The 16,120-nt window shown below is 55.1% G+C and overlaps 2 protein-coding genes across 2 annotated transcripts; both read left to right on the top strand.

The window, feature by feature from the left end:
- Nucleotides 1-4,864: 4,864 nt before the first annotated feature.
- On the top strand, nucleotides 4,865-7,678 carry LOC121080554 (histidine triad nucleotide-binding protein 1-like). The gene is made up of 3 exons (XM_040578642.1): nucleotides 4,865-5,009; nucleotides 6,418-6,522; nucleotides 7,331-7,678. The coding sequence occupies exons 2-3, from the start codon at nucleotides 6,454-6,456 to the stop codon at nucleotides 7,493-7,495; spliced, it is 234 nt and encodes a 77-aa protein (XP_040434576.1). The 5' UTR covers nucleotides 4,865-5,009; nucleotides 6,418-6,453; the 3' UTR covers nucleotides 7,496-7,678.
- A 3,190-nt stretch (nucleotides 7,679-10,868) lies between these two features.
- LOC121080555 (histidine triad nucleotide-binding protein 1-like) lies at nucleotides 10,869-13,683 on the top strand. The gene is made up of 3 exons (XM_040578643.1): nucleotides 10,869-11,014; nucleotides 12,423-12,527; nucleotides 13,336-13,683. The coding sequence occupies exons 2-3, from the start codon at nucleotides 12,459-12,461 to the stop codon at nucleotides 13,498-13,500; spliced, it is 234 nt and encodes a 77-aa protein (XP_040434577.1). The 5' UTR covers nucleotides 10,869-11,014; nucleotides 12,423-12,458; the 3' UTR covers nucleotides 13,501-13,683.
- The last annotated feature ends 2,437 nt before the right edge of the window (nucleotides 13,684-16,120 follow it).

Below are 16,120 nucleotides of genomic sequence, written 5' to 3'. Positions count from 1 at the left end.
GCTGCCAGAGCCAACATGCCTCTGTCCCCTCACGTGCACGGCCCCAGTTGGTTTTGCATATTGGAACAATTGCAATTGGGTTTTTTTCCTGCTTTTCTCTCTCCATCACCTCCTGGCTCCAGCTGGGGACAGGCAAAGGGTGGAGGTGCCCGGGGGTGCCCCACTCAGCACTCACAGCTGCTGCCAGCTGCTTTTGGAAAGGGGAGGAATTGGGTAACTCATGTCAGGTGGAGAAAAGCACCTGAAGCCACCGTTGCTTTTAGGAGATGAGCAAGCTGAGGTCCTACCAAGCAGGTCTGTGTGCAGCAGAGGTGTCTGTCCCTGCAGTGCTGGGCTCCGTGCACCTTCCTGCAGCTCTGCAGCCACCCTGGCTGCGCTGGGAGGGCTGCAGGGAGAGAGAAAAACACAACAGTTAACTTTAAGAAAGCACTGGAACATCTTCATAATTAATAAATGAAAAATGTTACTGCAGCTAATCAATAAAGTTGTTAGAGGGAATTGATCGGAGGAGGAACTCTTTTTGTGGGTAAAATTTTTCACCTATTCAGAACAAAAGGCTCCCCGGGGTGCTATCAAACAGATCGGCACTTGGGAGCCTGACCCAAACAGCAAAAAAAATAGAAAGACAATTAATTAAAACCTGAGAGAGCGACATCCCCTGAGAGCTGCGGGAGGGGATGGACCCTGGCATCGTGGCCGTGCACGTGTTGCTCTCAAGAGCGGCCTGGGATATGTTTCAAGTGGTCCCAAGGTGAGACGAGGCCCCTTGGGTGCTGTGGCGGAGGGGGTGCTGGGCTTGGGACGAAGGAGAAAGTCCTTCTGGAACAGACCACGTGCACTGCCATGCTGCCACCCAGCCGAGCCATCACAGAGCACGGCAATATCCCCAGAAGCCACATGCCAGGACAGCTTCCCAAGGGGAGTGCGCACATTGCACGCTCTGTCCGCCCCGCTCCGGCTGGGTCAGCTTTTCCATGACAAATCCGACTGCCTGGGCAGGAAACATCCCCTCTTGCAAGGAGTTTATAGGGTGATAAAGAGCAACAAAAAAACCTTGGGACTGACACTTGACATTCAGGTATTTGCCTTGGGAGATGTAATTTAAAGCTCTAGTTAAGCCATTGTGTTTTTTGGTTTTTTTTCAAGTGGTTTGATTGTTTGTCTCTTGGAAAAACTGTGTTTGGGTCATGACAAAACGCAAAACTATTTTCAGGTCAGCATTTGGGCCTCGCTTTTGTTCTTGCTGAAGGCAGTCGCTCCTTGACTGCAGCAGGCACAGGAATAGCTCCTCTTCACAGACGTGCCTTCCCCCCTCCTGCTCACCTAACACCCGTCTACCCCCCCGCAGGTCTGCAGCCTGCGAACATGTCCGGGGGGTGCGGGGACCGCTCACACATACAAAGCAAAGCCTGTGCGCAAATGCCTGCAAACCCAGGGCTGCCTTCATCCTTTCTAATGTTGCTGTTCGTATGTCACGTTATTTTAATTTTTTGCTGCTTAAACATGTGCAACAATGAAGGACTAGAAGAAAGGTGAAGAATTAAAATAATTGCTCAGTTTAAGCTTTAATGACACCTGGATTTTGCGATGAAGTGCATAACCAAGTCTCCTCTGGCATCACTGTCATGGGGGGATGTGGTGCTGGACCTGGATGGGCTCTCCTGCCGGCTTCCTCTCGGGCTGCTCCTTGGTGTCATCACCTATCCCATGCTCTTCTGGTTGCATCCCCCTACCAGCCCCCCCGGCAGGCAGGGCCGGTGCCCACCCCCATCAGGCAGTGCTGCCCTCCAGCAGCAGTGGCTGAGAAGCACCTCGGCAGGTCTGCCGTCAACCTGGGGGGATCAATGGGCAATTAATTACCGTCATCAAGCGGGACTCGGGGAAGACAGCACGCTTATATTTATCAATTACGAATTAGTAGCTCTTGCTTGGCTGGCAGTTGTCTGTCAGCCAAGAGAGCGGCGGCAGGGCTCACACAGGGTCACTTTCTTAGCAGTAATTAAAGATGGATAAACTTGTTTAGAAAAGGCTGGAAGCCTGAACTACAGCTGGGAGGTAGGGAAAAAAAAATAATCTGAGCAATTAAGACTAGGATCTTTAAAAGAGCTTTTAGATGTCAAAGCCGCCAGCATTTCACTTAGGTTAAGTGCCTAGCTCCCGCAAGATCATGCAAATCCCAGCCCCAAATTAATTTCTTAGATGTGCATTAGCTCAGAAACAGGGCAATTCCTTTGCTTTTGCTTTCTGCCTCCCCTTTCCAGGGAAGGGACCCTGCCTGGGGCCTTGGCCGTGGGCACATCCTTCTTGCTGCTGCTTAGTGGGTCTCAACATGGTACCCTGGTCCCAGAGGGATCCCCAGGGGTGGAAAAAAAAAATCAAATCTATGCAGATTTTTCCCCAGATATAGTAGATGCTGTAAGTGATGTCAACTGCACGACAGGATGAAATGGTAGAGTCAAGGGTGAGTGCTCCACTGAAGTGGCGACTTTGCTGTAAAGTTACTGTGCTGACAAGCACAGGCAGGAGCATGACAATGATGTAAAAAGACTCCTGTGTCATTTCTAGAAAGAGACACAAACTGCGAAGAAATGCTAGGAGAAGGATGGATAGAGAGGCACTTGCCCGTGTCCCCACAGTGCCAAGGTTGGGCAGGACAAGCCGTGGGTCTGGATTTTGAAGTGCCAGACTCTGTCACAGCACAATCAAAACTAGCCAGCTGCAACAAGGCTTTTACCATTCCATCCCAGGTTAACTTTAATAAGTAGTTCCCACACCTTACTCTGGCACAGCCACCAATCCCCAACAAGGCTTCAGAAATTAATGTACTTTCTGGGCTGCTTCTTCATCCTCTTCAGACCAGTCCCTCTGCTTCTTGCCTCTACGGCATCCTTCTCCTTGTCTCTCCTCCATCCAGGGTAATCTTCTTTCTTTCTTTCTTTCCTTCCTTCCATCCTTCCCTTCCTTCCTTTCCTTCCTTCCTTCCAGATCAGCTGGTCCAACCTGTTGTGGGCGAGGGAGCCTAGGTGAGATCGTCTAGCCCCCTGTCCGATTGCATCTCAAAAACCTCCGGCGCTGGGGACTCTGCCGCAGCCCTGGGGAGGCTGTTCCAGTGGATGACTGTTTTCGCTGTTAAACCCAACACGCGCGCCCCCCCCAACCAAGAAAACACACAAACCAAAAAACCTCTGCCTTGTTTTGGGGCGAAGCCTCTCTCCTGGTGCAACTTGTACTTGTTGCCCCTTGTCTTGTCTGCGTGGCTCCTTGTGAAGAGAGAGCCTCCGTCCTCTCTGTAGCCACCCTTTAAGTACTGGAATACTGCGATGAGGTCTCCCCTGAGCCTTCTCTTCTCCAAGGGAGAAAAGACCCAACTCCTTCAGTCTTTCCTCCTAGGGCAGGCTCTCCAGCCCTTTGATCGTCTTCGTGGCCCTCCTTGGGCCCCTCTGCGGTCTGTCTGCGTCTTTTTTGGAATCGTGGGGACCAGAACCGGACGCGGCGCCCCAGGTGCGGCCTGCAGGGGTGGCCTCTGTGAGAAGAGGCCAGGGTCTGCCCTGTGGCGGGCACAGCTGGTTCCAGCCAGCTAGCTAGGCACCGGACTCACCGCAGGCCAAAGCTGAGCAGCAAAGCGAAGCTGGTGGCGCCCCTGTGAAAACATAGTTAAGGAAGGGCAAAAGGCTGGCCGGGGATCCGGCAGGTGGATGTTTCCCGAAGGAGCCTTTTCATCCTATTTTCTCCCCCTGCCCTGTTGAGGAGGGGCAGTGAGAGCGCCCCTGGGCAGCCGGCCAAGGTCAGCCCTTCACAAAGCCTAAAAGGCAGCTTCCCCCGTGTCAAAGTTGAAGGGGGTTGGTGGTTTAAAGAACGATAGTGACTGGGGTAGGAACAGGACGCTTTGGAGGCAGGAAAGTTGGGAAATATCTGGGGATCCGGTCCCCTTGGGGTGGGGGTGGGGCGCGGGGAGAGATTCAAGAGAAAAAGCCTTCTTTCTGAGCAATAAGAGGCTCCCGTGAGAAAAAGGATCTAGGCTCCGCTTTTTCTCACTTGGCACTAAAAGTGACAAAGAACTGGAGCTCCTGCGTCAGGCTTCAAATGACCGGGTAAATCGTTGCCCATCTATGGAACGCTGTTAACAGACGGAAACATTCCACGTAGTTACACTCCGCGGAGACACCCTTTTAACTTGCAGAACTGTTTCCCTCAGTAAGGCGCACAAGACGGAGGGGATCTCCCCGTGCTAAATCTTTATTAGCTCAAAGCGAAGCATCCAGCACCTCTCAACCAGCTTTGCCCTTCCTCGCCCCTGACCTGCCAACCCCCCCCAAGCCCTCTTCTCCGTATCAGAAGAGGTACTGCTACTCTCGCTTCTAAACCACGACAACAGGCACCAGACTGCGCTCCAAAACACCGCTGCGTTCTGCACCGGAAGTACGTGCCCGGGGCTGAGCATTGCTTTATATCACTCCTTTTAGTGAAAAAGCAGCCATTTGACTGGAGGGAGCAGCACCAAAAAGCCACAAGCCCGCCTGGGGTGGGCTCGATGCGGTAATAAGAAACAAGAAACGGTACTTCTAGCGACAACAGCCTCTTCTGGGACCTCGTTGCCCGCCCGCAGGGTCGCAGCACTACGCGGCACAGCTGCCTCCGCGGGCTCGGCCAACGTCTTCTCCCTCCACCCCCAGGTCGGATCCCTCCGCGCCCCGAGGGCACGCAAACTCCCTGAGCCCCGGTAAGCACCCGGTCGACGAGGGCGGACCCGGCGAGGGGGCGGCGACAAGCGAAAACGACAGACGAGCCAGCCAATCGAGACGCGGGATCGGCCGGCGGCGATCTGGCGGCCCAATGGGCGCCGCGGAGGGGCTGGCCGAGTGGCGGAAGCGCGGGGGCGACTACGGGCGCTGTCGTGGCTGACGAGGTTATTGGAGCGCGGGCCGCCCGGCCCGGTGGCGCCACTGCTGCCTTCGGAAAGATCATCGGCAAGGCGCTTCCCCGCCAACGTCACCTACGAGGACGAGGAGGTAGCCGCGGCTTTGCTCTGTGCGCGGTTCCCCTTCGCTTCGCTTCGCTTCCCTTCCCCCTTCCTTCCCCCCTCCCCCCCGCGCTCGCAGGCACCCTGAGCCGGACCCGTTGCGCGGCGCCCGGCAGCGCGGCAGGGCGGGTGGCGGCGTTGCTGCGGGTGGGTGGAGGGACGGGGCAGGGGGCGGGCGGGGCCTCTCTGGGTTGTGGCGCTCTCTGCTGCACCATCCCATAAACATCGCGCTGCTTCTGTGCCCCCTCCCTCGGCTGCCGCGGCGCGTACTGGGTTGCTGGTGCTGTCCGGCTCGCCTCGCTTCCCAGCCCCACCGTGTCCACGTGCGCGTGCAGAGGAGGGCCTCTGACGGTAACGCACTTGGTGGCAGCCGCAGGCGCTTGCCGCCTGATATCCCTTTGGCGCTGCAAGTCGTGCAGAGTTTGCTGCCGAGGGGTGGGAGTGGTCCTGCCGCGCGTAGGGCGATAGGCCTGAAACCTTGGATAAAGCGCACGCAGTCAGTCTCCTCGGGGATTCCGGCTGTGCGTACGTATGTATGTAAGCAGTGAACGTCTGAGTAGTGACCGTAATGAGTTGGTCCTGCCTAGGAGAAAGGCGGGTCTTGATGTGCCTCGTAATAGCATTATAGGGATTTCACAGCTCTGCTGTGCTAGGCTTTGGTTCTGAACCCCCAAACTGGATTGTTAAAGCAAAGAATTGCAGCTTTTCTTATCTTTCTTGAAAAAAAATCTAGAAGCCGGTCATCCCGCAGGCTGCAAAAGCTTCCCGGATCTTGTTTCTGTGGTGAAGTGGGACCGTGCCAAGAGCGTGCTTGCAAGGTTCACGGGTGCTGGCGCACCACAACGCGCTAGGAACTGGAGTGAGCCGCTTAGACTGTGGGGAAGGAAATGCAGCCGTTACCTACGCGATGTTAACTTTAAGGCTGTGTCCCGTATCGTTTTGTTATTGAAATGCTGAGGGTTAGCAGTTAGGGATGTCTTCTGCTTCTGAAGGTAGGGTTTCTGCGCGGTACAGAAGACAGACCCGTACTATGCGCTGGCAGGCTTCCTGTGATTATGCTTTTGTTCAGTACTTGAGCTCCCTGTAGCATGGGAAATGGATGGCCGCTCATCTTCCACTTCACCAAGGTCTTTGCCGATTCAGTTAAGCCATTTGTCTCCTGCCTCGGCGTGGACCCCATCGAATAGGAAAACCGCTATAGGAAACGATCGACCCAAATGACGGCATACCGCAGGGCGCTAATCTGAAGTACTGGCCCGTCTCCTTGCCCCCATCGCCTTGCGTGCCGAATCCCACTTCTGGAGGGGGCTCTGTAAATATGTTGTATTCTGCGTATAGAAAGTATTAGTATCGCGTAAGAAAAACCTCAGCGTTTTCACTGTTTGCTCTTCCTCCAGTGCCTTGCGTCCTGTGATCCTTCACCGCGAGCTCCGATGCTTTTCCTAGTCGTGCCGAAGGAGCCAATTACCAGGTTTTCTGAAGCCGAAGATTCTGGTGAATCCGTGAGTACCGTGGAAGCTTTCTGTACGCTAAACTGTACCTGTAGTTAGTTCCGAATTTCCTAGACTCTTTCCCGTTCCCCCCCTTTTCCTCTTGATAGGGCACAGTAGGCTGCTGTGGGCTTTCTGGCGCTATAATCTTTTGCCTCTAGCTTGTAACGGAGTTGAGCTTTTTGACTAAAAGGAGTGATATAAAGCAATGCTCGGCCCTGGGCACGTACTTCCGGTGCAGAACGCGGCGGTGGTTTTTTGGAGCGCAGTCTGGTGCCTGTTGTCGTGGTTTAGAAGCGAGAGTAGCAGTACCTCTTCTGATACGGAGAAGAGGGCTTGGGGGGGTTTTGGCAGGTCAGGGGCGAGGAAGGGCAAAGCTGGTTGAGAGGTGCTGGATGCTTCGCTTTGAGCTACGAAAGTCCGGTTCAGAGACTTTGTAAACCCACGCAAAAGGCAGCCTAAAGTTTATTTTCCACCAGAATTGCTTGTCTTGCCTGAAGCTATCACGGGGGCTTTAACCCGGAGACAAACTTAGCTTCTGTGGCTGTTTTGTAGTCCGTTACCCTCCTGTTTCCCCCCACGCACAAACACCCCCACCCCGGTAGAGCGCAGAGTCGCTCTTTATAGCTTTGCTTGGAAAACGTCGGTTGCGGGTGGACGGGCGGGCGGGCAGACGGTACTTTGAAGCGCACTGGTTGAATTGCTAGGAATTGGCTAACTGGTTTCTCTGGGTGGTTCTCTGCTCTCGTTCCTTCCCTCCCTGCCCGCTCCCATCTTTGTTTATTTTTTTTTATTTATGGTTTTGTACTTCCTTCTCCAGCTTCCTGGGCATTTAATGATTGTTGGCAAGAAGCGTGCTGCTCACCTGGGCCTGGCCAGTGGATTCCGGATGGTTGTGGATGAAGGGCCCGAGGGTGGGCGGCCTGTCTATCACGTACACCTACGTCTTCTGGGTGGCCGTCAGTGGGGCTGGCCGCCTGGCTAAAGATTTTTGCGCCGCCAGAGTGGCTGCACGTGTACAAATCGCCACTGAATGGATTTCATCTGTTGCCCGTCGGTCTAGCCGCTGTTGATGTCTGATTTTGGGTTTTTTGTGGCGTGTGTCTGTGGAAGGTAGTAAAAGCTTTGAGCAGCAGTTGCACAATAAAGATTTAACATGGGGATATCATCTCTGTCTTGTGCGTCTTACTGAGGGAAACGGTTCTGCAAGTTAAAACGGTGTCTCCCCAGAGCGTAAGTATGTGGAATGTTTCGGTCTGTTAACAGCGTTCTATAGATGGGCAATGATTTGCCCAGTCGCTTGAAGCGTGACGCTGGAAGCGCTTAGCAGTCTCCTGCGTCTTGTAGGAAGCCAGCTCTTAGCTTTTGGGAGGCGGGACGCAAACGTACGTAGAGCCAGCGTAGGCTGCTGCTAAAACTTTAGAGACGACTGTATGTGACGCTACAGGCGTGCCATACGAGGGTGGCTTTGGCACGGTGCAACGTGTCGGAAGCATCCAACTCCCATTGGAGCACTTCTTCAACGGCTGTGTGATATGATAAGGCCCCGTTGATCTCCCTTTTCTGGTGAGGAGGGAGAAAACAATCGGCCTGAATGGCAGCTGTGGTGCTTCCATAGCACAGTGGAATCTCTCTCTTGTCAGTTTGGGTCAGCTGTCCTGGCTCTGTCCCCTCCCAACCTCTTGCCCACCCCCAGCTTTACTGGGCTGTGGGGGTGGGGGTGGTTGGAGAGGCAGCCTCCATGCCGTGGGGAGCACTGCTCAGCAGTAGCCAAAACATCGCTGTGCTCTCAACACCCTCCTAGCTACAACTACAAAGCACAGCACCATGAGGGCTGCTATGGGGAAAGTTACCTCCATCCAAGCCAAAACTACATCGCGGGGAGATGGCAAACTTCATCTTTCTTTAACGGCTGTTACAAAAGGGGGGAGATGGGCACGGGAAAGCAGGGCGACCCTTCGTTGCCCTTGAACAGCATGTTACTGAGGCATCCGAGACGCCCACTGGAAGGCGTCTTCATCTCTTCTATATCCCCAAGCGATCAGGTGAAGTTTGGTAAGTAACCCGAGGACTTCACCTTTATTTAATCTCCCCGGGGAGGAGATGGAAATGATTTACCTGAAGTGGATGGAAAGTGACATATGATGATGTTTCCTTGAAACTGCACCGGTGCACGCAGTGTTTGCTTACTGAAGGGCTGAGCTAGGTAACCTCTATTGTGCTGTCTGCGTAAGCTCCCTAAGGTGTCTAGGTGGTGGTCCCGCTTCTGGGGGCGGGGGAATCTTGAAGAAGCTAAGGTATGTTCAGAGAGACTGGGTGATTACCACAGGTTTTAGAAGTCTGTGGCGCCTGGTGGAATGTACGTCTCGCCTCGCAGGCAACGTTGCCGACACGTTGCTCCAAACCAGAGAGCGCAAAGGGTTATTCAGCAGGGGTCCGCTGAAGAATCGGAGCAGCCCAGGTGGGAAGGGACCTCAACAGATCAGCTGGTCCAACCTGTTGTGGGCGAGGGAGCCTAGGTGAGATCGTCTAGCCCCCTGTCCGATTGCATCTCAAAAACCTCCGGCGCTGGGGACTCTGCCGCAGCCCTGGGGAGGCTGTTCCAGTGGATGACTGTTTTCGCTGTTAAACCCAACACGCGCGCCCCCCCAACCAAGAAAACACACAAACCAAAAAACCTCTGCCTTGTTTTGGGGCGAAGCCTCTCTCCTGGTGCAACTTGTACTTGTTGCCCCTTGTCTTGTCTGCGTGGCTCCTTGTGAAGAGAGAGCCTCCGTCCTCTCTGTAGCCACCCTTTAAGTACTGGAATACTGCGATGAGGTCTCCCCTGAGCCTTCTCTTCTCCAAGGGAGAAAAGACCCAACTCCTTCAGTCTTTCCTCCTAGGGCAGGCTCTCCAGCCCTTTGATCGTCTTCGTGGCCCTCCTTGGGCCCCTCTGCGGTCTGTCTGCGTCTTTTTTGGAATCGTGGGGACCAGAACCGGACGCGGCGCCCCAGGTGCGGCCTGCAGGGGTGGCCTCTGTGAGAAGAGGCCAGGGTCTGCCCTGTGGCGGGCACAGCTGGTTCCAGCCAGCTAGCTAGGCACCGGACTCACCGCAGGCCAAAGCTGAGCAGCAAAGCGAAGCTGGTGGCGCCCCTGTGAAAACATAGTTAAGGAAGGGCAAAAGGCTGGCCGGGGATCCGGCAGGTGGATGTTTCCCGAAGGAGCCTTTTCATCCTATTTTCTCCCCCTGCCCTGTTGAGGAGGGGCAGTGAGAGCGCCCCTGGGCAGCCGGCCAAGGTCAGCCCTTCACAAAGCCTAAAAGGCAGCTTCCCCCGTGTCAAAGTTGAAGGGGGTTGGTGGTTTAAAGAACGATAGTGACTGGGGTAGGAACAGGACGCTTTGGAGGCAGGAAAGTTGGGAAATATCTGGGGATCCGGTCCCCTTGGGGTGGGGGTGGGGCGCGGGGAGAGATTCAAGAGAAAAAGCCTTCTTTCTGAGCAATAAGAGGCTCCCGTGAGAAAAAGGATCTAGGCTCCGCTTTTTCTCACTTGGCACTAAAAGTGACAAAGAACTGGAGCTCCTGCGTCAGGCTTCAAATGACCGGGTAAATCGTTGCCCATCTATGGAACGCTGTTAACAGACGGAAACATTCCACGTAGTTACACTCCGCGGAGACACCCTTTTAACTTGCAGAACTGTTTCCCTCAGTAAGGCGCACAAGACGGAGGGGATCTCCCCGTGCTAAATCTTTATTAGCTCAAAGCGAAGCATCCAGCACCTCTCAACCAGCTTTGCCCTTCCTCGCCCCTGACCTGCCAACCCCCCCCAAGCCCTCTTCTCCGTATCAGAAGAGGTACTGCTACTCTCGCTTCTAAACCACGACAACAGGCACCAGACTGCGCTCCAAAACACCGCTGCGTTCTGCACCGGAAGTACGTGCCCGGGGCTGAGCATTGCTTTATATCACTCCTTTTAGTGAAAAAGCAGCCATTTGACTGGAGGGAGCAGCACCAAAAAGCCACAAGCCCGCCTGGGGTGGGCTCGATGCGGTAATAAGAAACAAGAAACGGTACTTCTAGCGACAACAGCCTCTTCTGGGACCTCGTTGCCCGCCCGCAGGGTCGCAGCACTACGCGGCACAGCTGCCTCCGCGGGCTCGGCCAACGTCTTCTCCCTCCACCCCCAGGTCGGATCCCTCCGCGCCCCGAGGGCACGCAAACTCCCTGAGCCCCGGTAAGCACCCGGTCGACGAGGGCGGACCCGGCGAGGGGGCGGCGACAAGCGAAAACGACAGACGAGCCAGCCAATCGAGACGCGGGATCGGCCGGCGGCGATCTGGCGGCCCAATGGGCGCCGCGGAGGGGCTGGCCGAGTGGCGGAAGCGCGGGGGCGACTACGGGCGCTGTCGTGGCTGACGAGGTTATTGGAGCGCGGGCCGCCCGGCCCGGTGGCGCCACTGCTGCCTTCGGAAAGATCATCGGCAAGGCGCTTCCCCGCCAACGTCACCTACGAGGACGAGGAGGTAGCCGCGGCTTTGCTCTGTGCGCGGTTCCCCTTCGCTTCGCTTCGCTTCCCTTCCCCCTTCCTTCCCCCCTCCCCCCCGCGCTCGCAGGCACCCTGAGCCGGACCCGTTGCGCGGCGCCCGGCAGCGCGGCAGGGCGGGTGGCGGCGTTGCTGCGGGTGGGTGGAGGGACGGGGCAGGGGGCGGGCGGGGCCTCTCTGGGTTGTGGCGCTCTCTGCTGCACCATCCCATAAACATCGCGCTGCTTCTGTGCCCCCTCCCTCGGCTGCCGCGGCGCGTACTGGGTTGCTGGTGCTGTCCGGCTCGCCTCGCTTCCCAGCCCCACCGTGTCCACGTGCGCGTGCAGAGGAGGGCCTCTGACGGTAACGCACTTGGTGGCAGCCGCAGGCGCTTGCCGCCTGATATCCCTTTGGCGCTGCAAGTCGTGCAGAGTTTGCTGCCGAGGGGTGGGAGTGGTCCTGCCGCGCGTAGGGCGATAGGCCTGAAACCTTGGATAAAGCGCACGCAGTCAGTCTCCTCGGGGATTCCGGCTGTGCGTACGTATGTATGTAAGCAGTGAACGTCTGAGTAGTGACCGTAATGAGTTGGTCCTGCCTAGGAGAAAGGCGGGTCTTGATGTGCCTCGTAATAGCATTATAGGGATTTCACAGCTCTGCTGTGCTAGGCTTTGGTTCTGAACCCCCAAACTGGATTGTTAAAGCAAAGAATTGCAGCTTTTCTTATCTTTCTTGAAAAAAAATCTAGAAGCCGGTCATCCCGCAGGCTGCAAAAGCTTCCCGGATCTTGTTTCTGTGGTGAAGTGGGACCGTGCCAAGAGCGTGCTTGCAAGGTTCACGGGTGCTGGCGCACCACAACGCGCTAGGAACTGGAGTGAGCCGCTTAGACTGTGGGGAAGGAAATGCAGCCGTTACCTACGCGATGTTAACTTTAAGGCTGTGTCCCGTATCGTTTTGTTATTGAAATGCTGAGGGTTAGCAGTTAGGGATGTCTTCTGCTTCTGAAGGTAGGGTTTCTGCGCGGTACAGAAGACAGACCCGTACTATGCGCTGGCAGGCTTCCTGTGATTATGCTTTTGTTCAGTACTTGAGCTCCCTGTAGCATGGGAAATGGATGGCCGCTCATCTTCCACTTCACCAAGGTCTTTGCCGATTCAGTTAAGCCATTTGTCTCCTGCCTCGGCGTGGACCCCATCGAATAGGAAAACCGCTATAGGAAACGATCGACCCAAATGACGGCATACCGCAGGGCGCTAATCTGAAGTACTGGCCCGTCTCCTTGCCCCCATCGCCTTGCGTGCCGAATCCCACTTCTGGAGGGGGCTCTGTAAATATGTTGTATTCTGCGTATAGAAAGTATTAGTATCGCGTAAGAAAAACCTCAGCGTTTTCACTGTTTGCTCTTCCTCCAGTGCCTTGCGTCCTGTGATCCTTCACCGCGAGCTCCGATGCTTTTCCTAGTCGTGCCGAAGGAGCCAATTACCAGGTTTTCTGAAGCCGAAGATTCTGGTGAATCCGTGAGTACCGTGGAAGCTTTCTGTACGCTAAACTGTACCTGTAGTTAGTTCCGAATTTCCTAGACTCTTTCCCGTTCCCCCCCTTTTCCTCTTGATAGGGCACAGTAGGCTGCTGTGGGCTTTCTGGCGCTATAATCTTTTGCCTCTAGCTTGTAACGGAGTTGAGCTTTTTGACTAAAAGGAGTGATATAAAGCAATGCTCGGCCCTGGGCACGTACTTCCGGTGCAGAACGCGGCGGTGGTTTTTTGGAGCGCAGTCTGGTGCCTACTGTCGTGGTTTAGAAGCGAGAGTAGCAGTACCTCTTCTGATACGGAGAAGAGGGCTTGGGGGGGTTTTGGCAGGTCAGGGGCGAGGAAGGGCAAAGCTGGTTGAGAGGTGCTGGATGCTTCGCTTTGAGCTACGAAAGTCCGGTTCAGAGACTTTGTAAACCCACGCAAAAGGCAGCCTAAAGTTTATTTTCCACCAGAATTGCTTGTCTTGCCTGAAGCTATCACGGGGGCTTTAACCCGGAGACAAACTTAGCTTCTGTGGCTGTTTTGTAGTCCGTTACCCTCCTGTTTCCCCCCACGCACAAACACCCCCACCCCGGTAGAGCGCAGAGTCGCTCTTTATAGCTTTGCTTGGAAAACGTCGGTTGCGGGTGGACGGGCGGGCGGGCAGACGGTACTTTGAAGCGCACTGGTTGAATTGCTAGGAATTGGCTAACTGGTTTCTCTGGGTGGTTCTCTGCTCTCGTTCCTTCCCTCCCTGCCCGCTCCCATCTTTGTTTATTTTTTTTTATTTATGGTTTTGTACTTCCTTCTCCAGCTTCCTGGGCATTTAATGATTGTTGGCAAGAAGCGTGCTGCTCACCTGGGCCTGGCCAGTGGATTCCGGATGGTTGTGGATGAAGGGCCCGAGGGTGGGCGGCCTGTCTATCACGTACACCTACGTCTTCTGGGTGGCCGTCAGTGGGGCTGGCCGCCTGGCTAAAGATTTTTGCGCCGCCAGAGTGGCTGCACGTGTACAAATCGCCACTGAATGGATTTCATCTGTTGCCCGTCGGTCTAGCCGCTGTTGATGTCTGATTTTGGGTTTTTTGTGGCGTGTGTCTGTGGAAGGTAGTAAAAGCTTTGAGCAGCAGTTGCACAATAAAGATTTAACATGGGGATATCATCTCTGTCTTGTGCGTCTTACTGAGGGAAACGGTTCTGCAAGTTAAAACGGTGTCTCCCCAGAGCGTAAGTATGTGGAATGTTTCGGTCTGTTAACAGCGTTCTATAGATGGGCAATGATTTGCCCAGTCGCTTGAAGCGTGACGCTGGAAGCGCTTAGCAGTCTCCTGCGTCTTGTAGGAAGCCAGCTCTTAGCTTTTGGGAGGCGGGACGCAAACGTACGTAGAGCCAGCGTAGGCTGCTGCTAAAACTTTAGAGACGACTGTATGTGACGCTACAGGCGTGCCATACGAGGGTGGCTTTGGCACGGTGCAACGTGTCGGAAGCATCCAACTCCCATTGGAGCACTTCTTCAACGGCTGTGTGATATGATAAGGCCCCGTTGATCTCCCTTTTCTGGTGAGGAGGGAGAAAACAATCGGCCTGAATGGCAGCTGTGGTGCTTCCATAGCACAGTGGAATCTCTCTCTTGTCAGTTTGGGTCAGCTGTCCTGGCTCTGTCCCCTCCCAACCTCTTGCCCACCCCCAGCTTTACTGGGCTGTGGGGGTGGGGGTGGTTGGAGAGGCAGCCTCCATGCCGTGGGGAGCACTGCTCAGCAGTAGCCAAAACATCGCTGTGCTCTCAACACCCTCCTAGCTACAACTACAAAGCACAGCACCATGAGGGCTGCTATGGGGAAAGTTACCTCCATCCAAGCCAAAACTACATCGCGGGGAGATGGCAAACTTCATCTTTCTTTAACGGCTGTTACAAAAGGGGGGAGATGGGCACGGGAAAGCAGGGCGACCCTTCGTTGCCCTTGAACAGCATGTTACTGAGGCATCCGAGACGCCCACTGGAAGGCGTCTTCATCTCTTCTATATCCCCAAGCGATCAGGTGAAGTTTGGTAAGTAACCCGAGGACTTCACCTTTATTTAATCTCCCCGGGGAGGAGATGGAAATGATTTACCTGAAGTGGATGGAAAGTGACATATGATGATGTTTCCTTGAAACTGCACCGGTGCACGCAGTGTTTGCTTACTGAAGGGCTGAGCTAGGTAACCTCTATTGTGCTGTCTGCGTAAGCTCCCTAAGGTGTCTAGGTGGTGGTCCCGCTTCTGGGGGCGGGGGAATCTTGAAGAAGCTAAGGTATGTTCAGAGAGACTGGGTGATTACCACAGGTTTTAGAAGTCTGTGGCGCCTGGTGGAATGTACGTCTCGCCTCGCAGGCAACGTTGCCGACACGTTGCTCCAAACCAGAGAGCGCAAAGGGTTATTCAGCAGGGGTCCGCTGAAGAATCGGAGCAGCCCAGGTGGGAAGGGACCTCAACAGATCAGCTGGTCCAACCTGTTGTGGGCGAGGGAGCCTAGGTGAGATCGTCTAGCCCCCTGTCCGATTGCATCTCAAAAACCTCCGGCGCTGGGGACTCTGCCGCAGCCCTGGGGAGGCTGTTCCAGTGGATGACTGTTTTCGCTGTTAAACCCAACACGCGCGCCCCCCCAACCAAGAAAACACACAAACCAAAAAACCTCTGCCTTGTTTTGGGGCGAAGCCTCTCTCCTGGTGCAACTTGTACTTGTTGCCCCTTGTCTTGTCTGCGTGGCTCCTTGTGAAGAGAGAGCCTCCGTCCTCTCTGTAGCCACCCTTTAAGTACTGGAATACTGCGATGAGGTCTCCCCTGAGCCTTCTCTTCTCCAAGGGAGAAAAGACCCAACTCCTTCAGTCTTTCCTCCTAGGGCAGGCTCTCCAGCCCTTTGATCGTCTTCGTGGCCCTCCTTGGGCCCCTCTGCGGTCTGTCTGCGTCTTTTTTGGAATCGTGGGGACCAGAACCGGACGCGGCGCCCCAGGTGCGGCCTGCAGGGGTGGCCTCTGTGAGAAGAGGCCAGGGTCTGCCCTGTGGCGGGCACAGCTGGTTCCAGCCAGCTAGCTAGGCACCGGACTCACCGCAGGCCAAAGCTGAGCAGCAAAGCGAAGCTGGTGGCGCCCCTGTGAAAACATAGTTAAGGAAGGGCAAAAGGCTGGCCGGGGATCCGGCAGGTGGATGTTTCCCGAAGGAGCCTTTTCATCCTATTTTCTCCCCCTGCCCTGTTGAGGAGGGGCAGTGAGAGCGCCCCTGGGCAGCCGGCCAAGGTCAGCCCTTCACAAAGCCTAAAAGGCAGCTTCCCCCGTGTCAAAGTTGAAGGGGGTTGGTGGTTTAAAGAACGATAGTGACTGGGGTAGGAACAGGACGCTTTGGAGGCAGGAAAGTTGGGAAATATCTGGGGATCCGGTCCCCTTGGGGTGGGGGGGGGGCGCGGGGAGAGATTCAAGAGAAAAAGCCTTCTTTCTGAGCAATAAGAGGCTCCCGTGAGAAAAAGGATCTAGGCTCCGCTTTTTCTCACTTGGCACTAAAAGTGACAAAGAACTGGAGCTCCTGCGTCAGGCTTCAAATGACCGGGTAAATCGTTGCCCATCTA

Source organism: Falco naumanni, chromosome W (assembly GCF_017639655.2).
Source record: "Falco naumanni isolate bFalNau1 chromosome W, bFalNau1.pat, whole genome shotgun sequence".
Lineage (NCBI taxonomy): Eukaryota > Metazoa > Chordata > Aves > Falconiformes > Falconidae > Falco > Falco naumanni.
This window is presented reverse-complemented; position numbering and strand designations above follow the sequence as displayed.

Coding starts and splice junctions, on each gene's coding strand:
- LOC121080555 (XM_040578643.1), top strand. CDS start 12,459: ATGCTTTTCCTAGTCGTGCCGAAGGAGCCAATTACCAGGTTTTCTGAA. Junction 12,528..13,335: donor CCGAAGATTCTGGTGAATCC/GTGAGTACCGTG, acceptor TTCCTTCTCCAG/CTTCCTGGGCATTTAATGAT.
- LOC121080554 (XM_040578642.1), top strand. CDS start 6,454: ATGCTTTTCCTAGTCGTGCCGAAGGAGCCAATTACCAGGTTTTCTGAA. Junction 6,523..7,330: donor CCGAAGATTCTGGTGAATCC/GTGAGTACCGTG, acceptor TTCCTTCTCCAG/CTTCCTGGGCATTTAATGAT.